Genomic DNA, 15,976 nt, shown 5'->3' with positions numbered 1-15,976 from the left:
CCTTCCCTCAGACACATTCCTCCAGACGCTGCCACAGCCTTTGGACAGTGAAGCAACCACTCCCTGTCCACTTGTCCCCAGCCTTCTGGGGACAGCTGGTCTGTGAACACCTTGCTGCCATTTAAATGTGTCACTCAGCTCCGCCGTGAGGCAGGGGCAGGCCAGTCCCCAGCCCCAGAGCGGCCTCTCAGTTCCAGGGCCCTGCCGAGCTCCGCAGGGAGCTGGCAGCAGTGTCAGTGTCGAGTTCCCCAGCACTTGGAAGGCTCCCAGCCCTCACTGGAGAATGCAATGCCACTTCTCTTGTTAAATGGCACCAGGTGGCAAGGAAAATGTGGCACAGGGATCTGAGGGAGAGAGGTGAGCTGGCTGGGGGAAGGGGAAGGGAAGGGAAGGCCTCCCTGTCTTAAGCAAAAGGTGACATCTCGGAGAGTCCCCAGAGCCCTCACTGCCTTCCTCTCCTGGAGGAAGCCCCCGCCCCAGCAAAGCCGCCCTTTATGGCCCAGGATTCAGAGGGTGCTGGGGACAATGCTTGGGGACCTCTGCGAAGGCTGACCCATCTGGGCCTCTGCCTTCAGAGACAACACAAACCTCCACCTCTTCCCTCTTCTGCAGACCTGGGCCCACTGCCCTCCAGCAGACGCTGGCCTCCCTGGCCACGTGACCCAGGGTTTCCTCGCAGCAGGCTGAGGCCTGCTGGAGCCCCACTGGGCCCCCTCCTGTGGTGTGGGCCCTGCCTTTTCCTAGCCTGCTTCCCTCCGGGTTAATGGGGTCCTAGCTCCACCTGAGGCAGTGTTTAGGGACTGCCCTGCAGCCTTCTTTCTCAGGCCAGGCGGGTCTACCTCTGCTTCCCACTCAGGCCTCCTGCAGAGATGCCATGCCTTTGCTCAAAGATTAGCCACACAGAAGAGCTGAGGACCCAAGCACCACAGGCTGGTTCTGCCGCTGATTGGCTGTGACAGCAGACACACCTCCAATTACAGGTTTCCTTTCACCAACTGTGAAATAGAGAACATCAGCAACCCCACGGGTCTGCTGGGAGGGCGACAGGAGCGGCCGCCTTGTGAGAAGAGCTCTGTGAAGCATGAAGTGCCTCACAAATGTCAGGTGACATGCGGGGCCTCAACCGGAATCTACACAGCTGAGTCTTCAGCAGGCCCTAGGGGCTGCATCTGCACGAAGTCAGCCAGGTGTGTAAACCTTACTTAGCACTAGGGTGGGGCCCTGGGCTAGTTCTAGAAGGTACCTACAGAAAGGAGGCAGGCCTCACCCTCAGGACACTCACAAGGAGTTCTGAGTTGGCCCCTTCTTCACAGCAGAACTCGGGCCATGGCTGCGTTGGTGACATGGCAGAGCCTGGCTCTAAGCAGGACATCAGCAGGAACCTGCCTGAGGCCAGGCCTGGTGAGGGTCCGGAGGGCTCAGGACCAGCTCTCTCTCCAAGATCTCTCCCGCCAGGCACCTCCCTCGGTCCTTGAGATCCTGTGCATCAGTCCCACTTCCTGCAGCAGCAGAAGTCCTGACCTGGCTCCAGGATTTCTGGAGTCTAATCCTAGCACTTCACAAATTTCCAGTTAGATTAGAGGGAGACAGAGAGCTACTGCCACTGCGTCATCTCTTGCTGAAGGCCCAAAGTCTTCCAGGTGGCCACTCTCATTTCTCATAAACCTCTGACCTCAGGGGCAAATTCTCAATTTGCAAATTTGAACCTTCTTTTTTAGTTGTAGATGGACACAATACCTTTATTTTATTTATTTATTTTTATGTGGCACTGAGGATCAAACCCAATGCCTCATGTGTATTAGGCACTGAGCTACAACCCCAGCCCCTTGCACCAATTTTTAAATTCAGTTGTGTGATTTCAAATAACAGGGACTGCTCACTGAGCCTTGCCTGGCCTGTGTAGAGCACCAGGTCTCAGGAGGTCTATCAAGCCAACAAGTGTGGGTGTGGCCCAGTCTCAGGCACCTCCCCTTCACTCCATTAAACCCTCCGTGTGAGTTAAGTACAAACATCTCCATATATAGCTGGGGAAACTGAGGCTCCCAGAAGCAACCACCAAGCTCCATAAGAGTAGCAGGCCCCAGGATGTGCCGTCCAAGCTATCCTCCCACACCCTGACTTCATTGTTCTGAGTCAGTTTTCCTCATTTGCAAAGTCAAAGTGGTGGATGAGACCAGTGATCTTCAAACTTTTTTTAGCCAAGGGCCCTTTGTTCCAGTGAAATCTTAAGTGGAGATGTACCTCCTCAGAGGATGAGCCATGGGCGTTGGAGGGGCTGGAGTCCCAGCAGCTGGGCTTCCTCCCCATCCTGCCCGGTGCCCTGCTGGGGCTTGGGGAGCCCAACCCAGCCTGTGTCTTCACCAACAGTGACAGCTAACGGAGCCCAAAGCGGGGAGGGACAGCCAGGGGCCAGTGGCCGTCACAGCTCCTCTGGTGGAGGGGTCTCAGAGGTCCTCAGCAGAGACAGCAGATTCAGGGCTGAGACACCACGTACGTGGCCAGCACAGATCAGCAGCATGCGCACCAGACGCTGCGCCATGGTGGCTCGAAAGTCTTCCACCTGCAGGGAGCAGACAGCAGCAGTGAGAGACTCGGCTGCAGGCCCTACTCCCTCACTCGGGGCAGCTGTGCAGGCAGAGCTGGGGGACGAGACTTGGGGGCAGCTCAGGGTATCTTGTTCCACCATGGCCACACCCTCGTTCATGCTTCCCACCTGCTCAGCTTGCCCAGCCCTTCAGACAACTTCCAGAGACACCCAGAAACCATAAGCCCTGCTCAAGAGGAAGTAAACCTTGACAAGCAAGGTTGGCAAGGCCAAGTACACTGTCCAGGGTCACATAGGCAGTGACTGCGGAGCTGGGATCTGAACCAGGCCCAAGCCCCCAAGGCTCACTTACTGGCATCTGAGGAAGACACTCAGAGGGATGGGAGGGAGGCCCTCACCCCAAATATGGAGGTGCCATTCATAAGGAATCCCTTTATTGGAGCTTTTGCAGGGCTGGTGGGCCCAGGGCAGCTGAGGGGGTTCCAGGTGAACGCTGGGCGAGTACAAGATTGTCTGTAAATGTTTGATGAAGAACAAATCATGATGCTCCCTGACTCCCCCAGCCAACAGTTGGCCTCAGAAATGCCTCTCTGGCCAGTGGAAGGGGTGCTGGCCAGGCCTGTCTGCAGACTCAGGACGAGTTCCCTCATTCCTCCAACTCAAACCCCCTTTTGTCACCCACGATCTTGGCTCAAAACCCAGTGGTAACTTCTCTACCCTCATTGCCCTGGTGCTACCAGAAGGTGCCAGGGCCTCTCAGCCCTGCTTGAAACGCCTTTCTACCTTGCTGTTGGTATGGTGCCCACCCACACCCACCTACTGTCCACGCACTTCCCTCCTCTTTGCCCAACACCAAAGCTGGGGCTTGGTTCTTGACTTCCTTCTCTCATACTCAATCCCTAAGTGACTCCACCTGGTTCTGTGGCTTTAAAACCACCCAATTTCTGGGGCTGGGGCTGAGGCTGGGGCTCAGCAGTAGAGCGCTTGCCTCTCACATGTGAGACCCTGGGTTCAATCCTCAGCACCACATAAAAATAAATAAATAAACAAAACAAAAATATTGTGCCCATGTATAACTAAAAAAAAATAAAAAACACCCAATTTCTGAGGACACACAAGTTACATCTCTGGATCTTTAAGTGTCACATGCATGTGTGCAGTGATTGGACTTCTCCCCCTGGATGGCTCATGTCCACAGCAGTGGCCCTGGTGGCCCCAAGCCCTGCTCCTGCAGTCTCGCCCATCGCAGTCAAAGGCAGAGCCACCCTCCAGCGGTCAGGCCATGGATTTCAGAGCCGTCCTACCACTCGCCTTCCCTCACATCTGGTTATGAGCACATTCTTGTCACCTCCTCTCTGGAAACAGCCAGTCATGTTCCATCCTGTCCCCTTCTCCCCTAGCTACCACTACGTCCAGGCTACTGTGTGTGTTTGAGTGTGTGTAAGTGTGTGTGGTACTCGGGATGGAACCCAGAGGTGCTCTACCACGGAGCCACATCCCCAGACCTTTTTATTTTTTATTTTGAGACAGGGTCTTGTTAAGTTGCCCAGGCTGGCCTTGAACTTGCAATTCACCTGCCTCAGCCTCCCAGAGTCACTGAGACTACAGGTGTGCACCTCTCCTGGCCAGGCCACTCTGAACTCTTCCAGAAAGAGTCTCTGGACCCAATTCCCCATTTCTGTACTTGTCTTCCTCCGCCGTGCCTCCTTCTAGCCCTCAGAGGGGCCCATGCAAAACACAAGCCAGGCTGCATTTCTCCGGGACCCCTTTGGCCCTGGTTTCACTCAGAGCAAAAGCCACAGTCTTTACTGTGACCACAAGGCCTCACTGACCTGGTCCCACCATTACTCTGACTTATCCCCCTCGGCCCTGCCTTTGCTTCTCAGCTGTAGGACCCTGGCCTCCCCTGCCGACTCTGGACACATGGGGCGAGCTCCGGACGTCGCTCGTGTACTGGGTAACACCACGGCTGCCCTCTCACTTTCTTCAAGTCTCTATCTGAAAGTCACATTTGCAGTGAGGCCTGGCTGGTTGCTCTATCTAAATCTTACCCCTTTACCTCCACCTGGCCTATCAGACCCCCATTTTCTAAAAATCATACATTTTTTTTTGTAGGGGGCAGCAGGGATTGAACCCAGAGGTATTCTACCACTGCACCACATCCCCAGCGCTTTTTATTTATTTTGAGACAGGTTCTCACTTGAACTTGAGAACCTCCTGCCTTGCCTCCTGAGTCACTAGGATTACAGGTATGCCACCACACCCAGCCCTTTACCATTTCCGTTTTCTTGACTAGAACAGAGTCAGGATTTTTTGAGACAGGGTCTTGATATGTTGCCCAGGCTGGTCTCAAAAACCTGGCTCAAGTCATCCTCTTGCCTCAGGCTCCTGAGTAGCCGAGGCAAGCACTCTACCAACTGAGCTAGAGCCCCAGCCCATGTCCTGGGAATCTTTATTATTTTGTTCTATGCTGCATCCCTGGGGCCTAGAGCAGTACACACGAGAAGGATTTGTGGAATAAATCCTCCTGCTCTACATTCTGTGGCCTTTGCCCCCAAATCCTTCACTAGTTTGGCTCCATAGCTGCCTCCTCTCACCCACACATCACACCGAGACAAGGACCCCAAACCCAAGTCTGACCACAGTCTCGACTTTGCCCATGACGTACAGGAAAAAATGACTTAATTCTACACCAGGCTTCAAAAACCCGGCGAATCTTCATCTTACTAGATCAAGAGGGCAGGACCAACGTCTGCGTTAGGCACCCGCACAGGCCTGACCAGCAGACCTGGGCATTTGTTCTACTGGGCAAATCACACTCCTCTCTGGGTGCTTCCTCCTCTTTAGGGGTTGGGAATCCCTGCCATGCCTCACACCATGGCAAGGGACCCGGTATGGAAGTGTGCTCTCCAAAGGACAGCAGGGGCGTGTGGAGAGTCGCCGGACCAAACTCCGCGGCTTCATCTGAAGGACGCGGTCAGTGGGCACTTCTGCACCCTCTTGCTGACTGGAAACGGCTGGGGCCTCTGCTTCCTGCCCAGTCAGCCACAGCTGGTTTCAGGCCAGAAGAGACCTGGTGTGGCCTGCCATCTCATGGCCACACACAGAACTGCACCTGCCTGGAGGCTGGCGGACCCAGGGCATCCCTGTGGTGAGCTGTGGGTCAAAGGTGCCTCCTCAACGAGAGGTAAGAAAACTGAGGCTCCCTGGGGGAGGGGACTGGTTCCAAGTCACAACAGCAGGTTATGATAGGGACAGCTGTGTGCTAACTGGCTTGCCAACTTCCCAGCTCTGTGACTATGAGCAGGAGCCTGTTCTCAGTCTCAGCTTCCTCAGAGCTTTGCTGGGAGGGAAGTCTGGAGGGGAGACACTGCAGGTGTGCAGGGGCCATGGTCCCATCTGTGAGATCAGAGCATTGATCTGGTCAGGGTCCTAAAATAGTTGTCAAACACGAAAACCAAGTTTGTGAGAGAGGAGTATGTACCCTTGTCACTGCACTGGTCTAGGGCGGAGCAGGGGCAGGCCCAACAGCTAGATCTGCCACTCCTGAAGTAACAGGGAGACATCGACACGTCTACTGGCTGTCACAGACTTTGCTACTCCTACCCACGCTCTTCCCTATGTCCACCAGGCTCGATTTCACTTAGAAGTCAGCAGAGGGAAAAAGAAGCTTTTCCCCTCTCTCCAAGTTCCCACATCCCCTGGATTCTGCCACCAAAGCAGAGGGGTTTGCAGACCCCTGGGCCAGATGCTGGGGAAGGTGCTTGAGCACTCGGTTCTCTCTGCATCCCATCCAAAGGTGTCAGCCCAGGAACACAGAAAAGACATGAATCTTCATAATGAACCTCAAATCTCAGGAAGAGATCCCCAAAGCAACAGAACAGTCTTGGCGCATGGGCGGGGGGCAGCACAGGCCCTGCTGGCCCTACACACACCCAGCAGAGGGAGCACACCGACTCTACACCCGTGAGAGGCTGAAGGGCAAATGTATCAGTGAAGAGGAAATGTGGCTTGCTCCCGCACTTGGGATCTCCTGCGAGAGACCCAATGGAAGCAAGCCGATACCACATGTACCCCTCCTGCCACACGCCCGCCCACTCTGCAAACCTACTGCAGCCTGCTGGTGCCCTGCCTTTACTGGGACTGGACAGGGTCTGCAATCAGGGGAGTCAAGGGTGACACTGGGCATTGTGACTGTCAAGAAGCATGCAGTGGTTAAGGAGCAATCTGGCACCTGCTCTCATTAGCAGAAGAGCGAGATATTAATGAGGACCCACAAATCCACAAACAAGACAAGTACAGAGAAACTAAGAAAAGGGAAAGCCTGGCTACAAGCCACAGAGACGGCATTCAACCCATTTTACACTGTACCTAGAGGTCACAGCCAGTGAACAGAAAAGGCAGGACTCATGTCCCCCTATACCTCAGCAGCCACCTCACCTGGTACTTGATCCTGCAATAAGCAGTCCTGACAGCCCCTTCCCCGCACCAAGTGTAACACTGGCCACTGTGGAAAGTGTCCTCACCTCCAGGTCACAGAAGAACAGGGGGCTGCGGTAGGTGTGGGCCAGCTTCAGGACCGTGTTCCGGTGAAGGCTGTAGTGGTGCTCCTGCCCAGCTGCAAAGAAGCAGAGAGCACTAAGGCGGTGCCCAGCAAGACCTGGGCACGGTCGCTACCAGCCCTCGGGTGTCAGTTCTGAACTGGTCAGTGGGTGACAACCTGTTCCACCATCAAATTAGCTCAAAGGGCTGGGAGAGAGCGTTCTATTAACACACGGTTCCCACTTATGAGATGAGCGTAGTGAGAGCCCTGCCACTCGGTCAGGTGGAGCCAGCAACCCAGAGCCAGGGCTCGCCGGGCACTGGTTCCTTCTTCAAAGTTTATTGAGAATGATCTGTGCCAAGCACTCCCCTCACAGTTCAGGTCACACTTGTCCTTGGTGCCAGAGGGGACGCCAGAACTCAGTTTTGAGGTATCTGTAGGGACTAATAAGACAAGGAGAACAAAGCACTTGAGAGAACCCCGACGTAGCCAGAGGGGATGGACCCTGACTAGGACTGTCGCCCACGTGACTCTCAGCTCCGCCACCACAGTGCTACAGGACCTTGGGTGTGGCCAGTTTTCTTAGTTATAAAACAGATAATACTGCAATTAATGCTCAAAGATTAATGATAAGAAACTAAGCACCTACAACAGTCTTGGGCCTGGGAAGAGCCCGATAAAGGTCAGCTATGACCATTTGCACTGTTAATATTGCAAAGTCTCAGCAACAGCAGGACTTTTTCAGAGAATGAGAGCTGACCCAAAGAATGAGGGTAATAGGAGGTGACACTCGACAAGGCAGAGGCCAAACTGCAAAATACTTTGTGACTTTAGAGGAGTCTGAATTTCACTCTGAAAGCTGCAGGAAGCCAGCAGGCAGCTGTGAGCGCCACAGAACTATGTGCTCAGATTCACTGTTAGAAAGTCTGACAGCAGCCAGGTCCTCAGTCATCAGCCGGGCTGCCCCGGCAAGGACCCCTGACTGCCCGCTCTCTCTCGGGGCGGGTGGCAGGTGAGGGGCACACTTACCACCAGTGCCGAGGAAGCACACCCTCCCCAGGAAGAAGCTGGCGTCCACATGGTGCAGCGACTCCTCCACGTGCTGGAGACTAGGGTGGCCAGGCCAGGGCAAGAAAACAAACCAGAGGAGGACAAAGTTCACAATGGAGACAGCAGAGCCCCTGCTTCTCTGGTCTAAGGTCAGAGAAGAAGAGGAGGGGGACAGGAAAACAGCCTGGAGGAATACTCGGTCCTTTAGTTTTTATAACTACTTTTTAAAAAGTGACTCCCACTTGTGAAATCGTCAGTTGGTAAACACGGATGCACGCAGAGACCGTCAAGTCCCCTGGCTCAGCGCTGCCCTTCATCCCAACTCCCCGGAGGGAACTGCTGCCATCAGTCTGGGGTGTCATCCCTTCGGAATGCTCCAGGTGCGTTATGGTGGTATGAACCAGCATTTACTCTTTGGGTCCCACACACCATCAAACTCCGATCAGTGCTGCTGTACTACTGTTGGGATATTGTTTGAGAGCGTCCCTAAGACTTCATGTGGCCATGGTGTTAGGTGAGGCTTAGGAAGGGATTAGGATTAGACAAGGTGGGCAGGTGAGGTCCCCAGATTGAATCCTGGGGCTTTTATAAGAGTGAGAGAGACCAGGCAGACACACATGTGCTCCCTTTCTCTGGCCAGTCCTCGGGACTCTGCCATCAAGAAGGCCATCACCAGACGTGGTCCCTCAACCTTGGACCTACAGAACTGAGGCAAAATAAACCTCCTTTCCCTCCTCCCTCCCTTTCTTTCTGCAGTAGTGGGGATGCAACTAAGGGCCAAGAGCTCCATCCCGGTCCTTTTATTTTATGACAGGGTCTTGCTAAATTGCCTAGTTTGGCCTTGAATTTATGATTCTCTTGCCTCAGCCTCCCAAGTAGCCCGGATTACAGGTGTGCACCCTGGGCCTGGAACTGTCTTGGACGTTTGCTGCAGTGATACAACACCGATGCATACAAATGCATGGAACTGCTAGGTCCTTCAGTGTGAGCACACAGCGCACCACGTTCTACCTTCCCAGTGATGAGCAGTTAGGTGGCCTCCCATCCTTCCCCGTTATAAGGTAACCATGCTAGTTCTCAACTCCTTCTCTTCTCCCATGCTGACTAGTTCCAAGGAGCTGGCTGCGAGGTCTAGACGTCCTCCTGATGCTAGAATATCTGCCATCTTCATGCTCCTGGGTTCCCAGGTGTCCCCAACACAGCCTTCCCTCAGCCCCCACATCACTAGGTGTCTGTAATGGACCCTGCCCTGCCTAACCTCGGCCAGCCGTGCCCCTGGAGGGGCTCACTCCCATCTTTACCTGACTGACTCTCAGGTGTCGATTTAGATATTACCTCCACCAAAAGGTCTGCCTTGGCCTCCCACACCTAAGGCCTGGCCGTTGGAGGTCTTGTGTGGGCTCCACAGCCCAGCTCCTGCCTCTTTACAGTCCATGTCCCCGGAACTCTAACTGTTCTCTCAAAAGTCCAGTGGACGAGGACACCTGAGGAAAGCAGTCTGTTTTGTACGTTTCTGTGCCTGCCGCTGGATATACAGAGTAGTTTTCAGAGGGTTAAATGAACAGAGGACATGGTAGGATTTGTGGGTTAAACACTGTGCACTGTCCACTGGCTCCTCCCTTCTGCCCTCTACGCTGACCCTGGCCAACCTCTCACTGCTTCCTCCCTGCCTATCGCAAGTAAGGTCACTGTCCCAGAACACTCCCAGTCAGGTCAACCTGGGTCCCCAGGGCTCATGTCCTCTGGTTCCTACCTGTATTTGCTATGAAGGTTAATCACAAACACAATCAGGTCGATTCGAGGCCGATTCACATTGGAGGGTAAAGGGAGGGCCTTTGCCAAGTGACTGAAAAACAAGAAATCAGAGCATTAAACACAAACATATCCACTCATAGTGACTGTCATGTGCTGTCCTTCATAGGGGAAGAAGATGCCAAGGGCTCCTCACCTATTCACCTGACACTCTGCAGACAAGACTTCTCTTTTTTTGGCACTGGGAATTGAACCCAGGGGCACTCAACCACAGAGCCACATCCTCAAACTTTTTTCCATTTTTTAATCTTGAGACAGGGTTTCACTAAGTTGGTGAGGCTGGCCTCAGACTTATGATCCTCTACCACAGCCTCCTGAGCTGCTGGGATTACAGGGTGCATCATCACACCCAGCCAGGCAAGACTTCTTGAAGGAACAGAGGAAGATAAATCTAGTCCTACCCACCTCCCTCCTGTCTGATTCCGCATGCTAGAAAAGAGATCTGTTTAGTAAGCACCATGGTGAAAAGACCTGCTGAGCTACATGGCACATGGTGCAGGGCTTGGGAGGTCACTGTGAGATGAGGGAGACCAGTCTCAGAAGAAGGGGTTGTTGGGCTATAAAGTTTAGGAGGTTAAGACTGAACCCAGATGTGGGCACAGTCCTAGTTCTGTCAATTGCCAAGCAAATGTGACCCTGGGCAAGTAATCTGCATCTGGGCTTGGTCTCTGGGTTTAGTTTTTGATGCTGGGGAAGGAGCTCAGGGCCAAGAGCATGCTGGGCAAGTGCTCCACCGCTGAGCGGTGCCCACTGCCCTGAAGGTTTTTCTTGAAGTCTCTACTTTTGCCCATTTCCACAGATTTCTATTACCCATTTCACCCTTCACCAGACTATAATTTAGAAAATGGAAAAAAGCAAAAAGCACAAAAAATACAAGTTTAAAATATTCACATATACCCTGAAGTCAGTCACCTAGAAATTAGTATTTGAACATTTTGGCAAACATGTCTACGTAATGTATATACATTTAGACAACAGTGTTGATATAATCTAAAAATGGAATAATAGCATTCATTTAACTTGAGTTGAACAGAAGCAAAAAACAAGCAGAAATGAAAAAAAGTAGATGAACTTTGGTGAGGCTATTTCTTCAATCAAAAGAGACCGTTCCCTAAAAGAGCTGAATCAGAGTATGCAACAGAGGATGTGGCTCAGGGGCAGAATACTTGCCTAGCATAGTAGGATGCAAGGCCCTAACTTGCATCCCCATTGCTGCAAAATAAAACAATAAGTAAATAAAAACAGGCTGTGAAGAAAAATAAGAAGCTGACATCATTTGTCAGGGCGAAGGTGGGGGGAGGCAGCTGAGGATTGAACCCGGGGAAACTTTACCACTGAGCTATAACACAAACCCTTCTATTTTGAGACAGGGTCTTGCCAAGTTGCCCAGGCTGGCCTCAAATTTGCCATTTGCCATCCTCCTACCTTGGCCTCCTAGGTCACTGGGATTATAGGTGAATGCCACTGTGCTGGGCTAATTGCCACCATTTTAAACTGTTTCAATTTTATCTATATTGTATTGATTCTCTATTATGGAAAGTGAGAAAATTAACATTCTTACATCTTATCCTACCATTTGGACATTATGAATGCATATTTATGCCTCGATATCACTGTTATTAGTTACTACATACACCTATATTTTGCTCTAAGTCTGGACCCAGGCTGATGAAGCTGCCACTTTGGTTGTGATGGGGAGGCAAAGGGCCAGGGGAATTCTTGTACTAGCAATTAAATTCTGCAGTATTGAAGAGACAATCATTTTTGTGCACATCTCATTGGCCAGAACCAGTCACATAGCTCCACACAACCACATGAGACAAGAAGTACAATCTTAATTACTGCCATGGGCTGCAAACACTGAGAACTGGAAATATGTAGCAACAGCGTGAATAGATGACCATACAGATGATTTTCTTTCTTTTCTTTCTTTTTTTTTTCTTTTTTTTTTTTTTTGAGAGAGAGAGAGAGAGAATTTTTTTAATATTTGTTTTTTAGTTTTCGGTGGACAAAACATCTTTATTTTATTTTTATGTGGTGCTGAGGATCGAACCCAGTGCCTCACATATGCGAGGCAAGCTCTCTGCCACTGAGCCACAATCCCAGTCCCGGTGATTTGCTTTTCTAGCCTAAAAGTCTGAAGAATTATTTACTCTTTGAGTTTGATAATGTAACTAGGATATAACTTGACGTCAAGTATTCGGTATTCTACATCCATTTTACCTGTAACAAGAATACATCAATTTGGACAAATTCAACTTTTCATTCATTTCAGAAAATCCTGTTATATCGTTGGATGCTTTTGCTATTTTTCTCAAACCTTTCTTCTTTGTAAATCTACTCGGATCCTGTCTCCAGGTATTCATTAGCTAGCTCAAACAGTATCATTTTTTGGCCCTTTTTTAACTCTTAGATCCTCAGCTTCCCAGTTCCTCTTTCTGTTGTTTTTCCAGTTAGTATTTGTATGTTTCTTTCTTTTCTTTTTTTTCCTTTTTGGTGGTTCAAAGGATCAATCCTTGGGCCATGCCTAAGCTACATCCCCAGCTCTTTGTATTTTTGAGACAGGGTCTAAGTTGCCTAGGATGGCCTTGAATTTGAGAACCTCCTGCTTTAGACTCCTGAGGTCCTGAGATTACAGGTTACAGGTGTGTGCCATAGCACCCAAATGAATATTTCTTTAAAAAATTAATTTTATTATTAAATTTTTCAATTGTCCAGAGCACTAAAAGGGGAATTTTATTTTCATTTTCTTGTTTTTTTTTTTTTTTTTTTTTTTTTTTTGAGGTGGGGAGGGTATACTGGGGATTGAGCCCAGGGCCACTCAATCACTGAGCCACATCCCCAGCACTATTTTGTATTTTTTTGAGACAGGTTCTCATTGAGTTGCTTAGCTCCTCATTGTTGCTGAGGCTGGTTTTGAACTCACAATCCTCCTGCCTCAGCCTCCCGAGCTGCTAGGATTACAGGTGTGCACCACTGTGCCCAGCTCCTTTTCCTGTATTTTCTCCAGAGTAAGTTCTTCATGGATATTTGTATGCCATGTTACTTGCCCCTCCCCCATGATTCACATGACCTTTTTCCACTTGTTCTTATTAAATGTGGCAGATTCTTTTTTCTGTATTTTTCCATTTACCCTGATAATAATTAAATGGATTTTTATTTTTGTTTATTTTTTCAGACTCAGAGCTCTCTATGTTGCCCAGGCTGGCCTTGAATTCCTGGGCTCAAACAATCCTCCTGCCTCAGCCTCTCAGATAGCTGGGATCAAAGGTGCATATCACCACACCAGGCTAAATGAATTTTTTTAAAATATATTTTTAAGTTGTTGATAGACCTTTACTTTATGTATTTATTTATATGCAGTGCTGAGAATCAAACTTGCTTCACACCTGCTAGGCAAGTACTCTACCACTGAGCTACAACTCCAGCCTCTGGGTAAATGCATTTAAAAAAATCCTTTTCCAGCAGGTGCAGTGTTGCACACCAGTAATCCCAGCATCTTGGGAGGCTGAGGCAGGGGGATCTCAAGTTCAAAGCCAGCCTCAGCAACTTAGCAATGCCCTAAGCAACTTAGCGAGACCCTGCCTCAAAATAAAATATAAAAAAGGGCTGGGAATGTGGCTCACTGGTTAAGTGGTCCTGGGTTCAACCCCTGGTACCAAAAAAAAAAAAAAAAAAAAATTACTTTTCCATTTGAGATTGTGGGTTGCTGTATTTAATGTTCTGTAGTGAAAAGCTTGATCAGATGCACAGACAGACCTGTAAACAATCTATTCAGAGGGAAAAGATCATACTCCCTCATCAGAGATTTTTGAAAGTGCTGTTGCAGGGTTTATTTTGCCCAGTAAAAGACATTCCAGTTCCCACTGAGGAATTACCTTCTGGATCTGAACCATTTTCCTTCAACACAGATCACTGGGCCTTATCTTTCTATCAGGGAGAATGACACACATTTTCAGTCACTTGATGTAAACAGCAGCTGTTTCTGCTTCCTTCCAGTTAGAAAAAGGAAATAAAAATGAATTTCTTTAGTAACCTTTTCTCCAAACTTGGGGTACTAAAGAATTTTCATAATTTTGTTGTGGGAGTAGCAGGGTTAGCAGACAAAACATGACAGAATTTTTTTCAGCCTGTTAAGTTTGCTCATTTTTGCTGTATTTCAATTCATTTCACTAGGTTTTTTGGAGAAGATAATTTTATGGTTCAGCTTCTTACCTTCTATTTCACTACCCTCATACATTTATAGCATTCCCTACCCTTCAAAATTTCCTTCCTTCCTTCCTCCCTCTCTCCCTCCCTCCCTCCCTCCCTCCTAGGGATTGAATCCACTGAGCTACATCCTCTTCCCTGTATTAAAAAATTTTAAAATTTGAGACAGGTTCTAAGTTGCTCAGACTGGTGTTTAGCTTTGGATTCTCCCGCTTCAGCCTCCAGATTGGCTGGGATTACAGGTGTGCACAATCGCGCCCTGGAAATCTTTCTTGAAACTTGAATTAACGCGATTAATTCAGCAATTATTAATTGAGCATCTACTCCGTGCCAGTTACTGCTCAAGGTCCATGGGGGTGGCAGACAAGAAACAAGTGAACCAACAGGTGGCCAGGAGATCCTTTATGTTGATAGGTACTAAGAGCAAAGCAACAAGTGTTGCGACAGTGAGTGATGGACGGGGTGCTCAAGTGGGTCCTGTGCAAGTGTGAACAAGCGAGGTAAGACGTGAGGAGCCAGCTTCGGGGGGAAGGCAGGCTCAATGAGGACTACAGGCGGCTGGGAGCCCCCTCCGAGGCTCCCTTTCCTCTCCCTCTTTCCCAGCCAGAGTTCCCGCAGAGCCTCAGCTACTTACATCCTTAGCTCAGACGCGCAGTCCTCTTTGAGCATCGAGTCCGCCAGCTGTTGCAGGAGAGTATCCTCCGAGCCCACCAGCTGCCCAGGGAGAGAAAGCAATCGGGGTGAGACCTGGGCAGGACAATTCCTCCGCAGAACCCGGCTCGGTGAACCCCTCCCTGGGGGATCAGGCCACAGCCCGAAGGTAGCTCGGAGGAGACCATTTCCCGAGAGGAAGGTCCCTGCAGGGGGTCTAAAATTTAGGCCAGCTCCAGGTCTGTGGGCACCGCACCTACTGCCCACTCCCACAGTCCCTCCAACGGACCTCTCTACCTGAGGCCAGAGCCTAGGATGAGTGAAAGCAAGAACCAGCAAGGGGCTCTACCCGGCGTCCGGGTTCCGCCCACCCGTCCCACCAATCACAAGCTGGGAAAGACTACGCCGCGCATCGATTGGTGCAGGTGTCCCTCAGCCTCGGAGAGCAGCTACTCCGATTGGTTCAGAGCACGGCTCTCCCGCCTACAGCGAGGAATACCGCGCGCCCCGGATCAGAGAGCGCAGAAGCCAGGGGACTCAAGGCAGTCAAGGGAGGAAGGCCCACCGTGGAAACGGGTGGGCGAGTCCCCCTCGCCGACACCTACCAAGACGGTGGCCGTGTTTAGGCCGGGCAGCTTGTCCAGCGGCCTTAACACCGACATCTCGATCGCAGCCGAAATGCCCTTTTCGCCTTGCGCGCGGAACTTTCAAACCGTGCTGAGATTCTCCGGTAATTCGTGGCGGGGAAACACGTGGTCCTCTCTGGGCGGGGCTTCGCGGGGAGGGGAGGGGCATTCTAAAGGAACCGCTACCTCCTTTTTTTTTTTTTCGGTACCTAGGATGGAATTTAGGGGCACTCGACCACCGAGCCACATCCCCAGCACTATTTTGTATTCTGTTTAACGACAGGGTCTCACTGAGTTGCTTAGCATCTCGCTTTTGCTGAGGCTGGCTTTGAACTCGCGATCCGCTGGGATTACTGGCGCGCTACCTTCTTTTCTAAGGGTCCCTCATTGGTCCCAGGTATCTAAGGCTCTGGACAGGCCTTTTGTTCACTTTTGTTCATTCGTGCTTGTTGAAGGCACTCTTGATTCCTTCCAGACCTGTTCCTCCTATGCCTTTTCCATCTCAGCTGACTCCATTCCTGTGGTTGCTCAGAACTAAAG

At 50.7% G+C, this 15,976-nt stretch overlaps 1 protein-coding gene across 5 annotated transcripts; it reads right to left on the bottom strand.

Moving 5' to 3' along the window:
* Positions 1-1,733: 1,733 nt before the first annotated feature.
* Positions 1,734-15,549, bottom strand: Cenpm (centromere protein M). 5 transcript variants are annotated; one of them, XM_015501847.2, is made up of 6 exons: positions 15,416-15,549; positions 14,794-14,873; positions 9,892-9,984; positions 8,118-8,197; positions 7,072-7,163; positions 1,734-2,560 (listed from the first exon to the last, which is right to left on the bottom strand). In XM_015501847.2, exons 1-6 carry the CDS (start codon positions 15,470-15,472, stop codon positions 2,420-2,422), a joined length of 543 nt encoding a protein of 180 aa, XP_015357333.1. In that variant the 5' UTR covers positions 15,473-15,549; the 3' UTR covers positions 1,734-2,419. The 5 variants fall into 5 exon arrangements, with proteins under 5 accessions (XP_015357333.1, XP_015357334.1, XP_048659015.1 ...); XM_015501848.2 differs by lacking the exon at positions 15,416-15,549 and adding an exon at positions 15,108-15,182; XM_048803058.1 differs by lacking the exon at positions 15,416-15,549 and adding an exon at positions 15,104-15,170 and having other exon boundaries at positions 14,794-14,875.
* Between the last annotated feature and the right edge of the window lie 427 nt (positions 15,550-15,976).

The sequence above is a fragment of the Marmota marmota genome, unplaced genomic scaffold, assembly GCF_001458135.2.
Source record: "Marmota marmota marmota unplaced genomic scaffold, marMar, whole genome shotgun sequence".
Taxonomy (NCBI): domain Eukaryota; kingdom Metazoa; phylum Chordata; class Mammalia; order Rodentia; family Sciuridae; genus Marmota; species Marmota marmota.
Note: the sequence above shows the minus strand (reverse complement) of the source record. Positions and strands in the feature narration are given on the sequence as shown.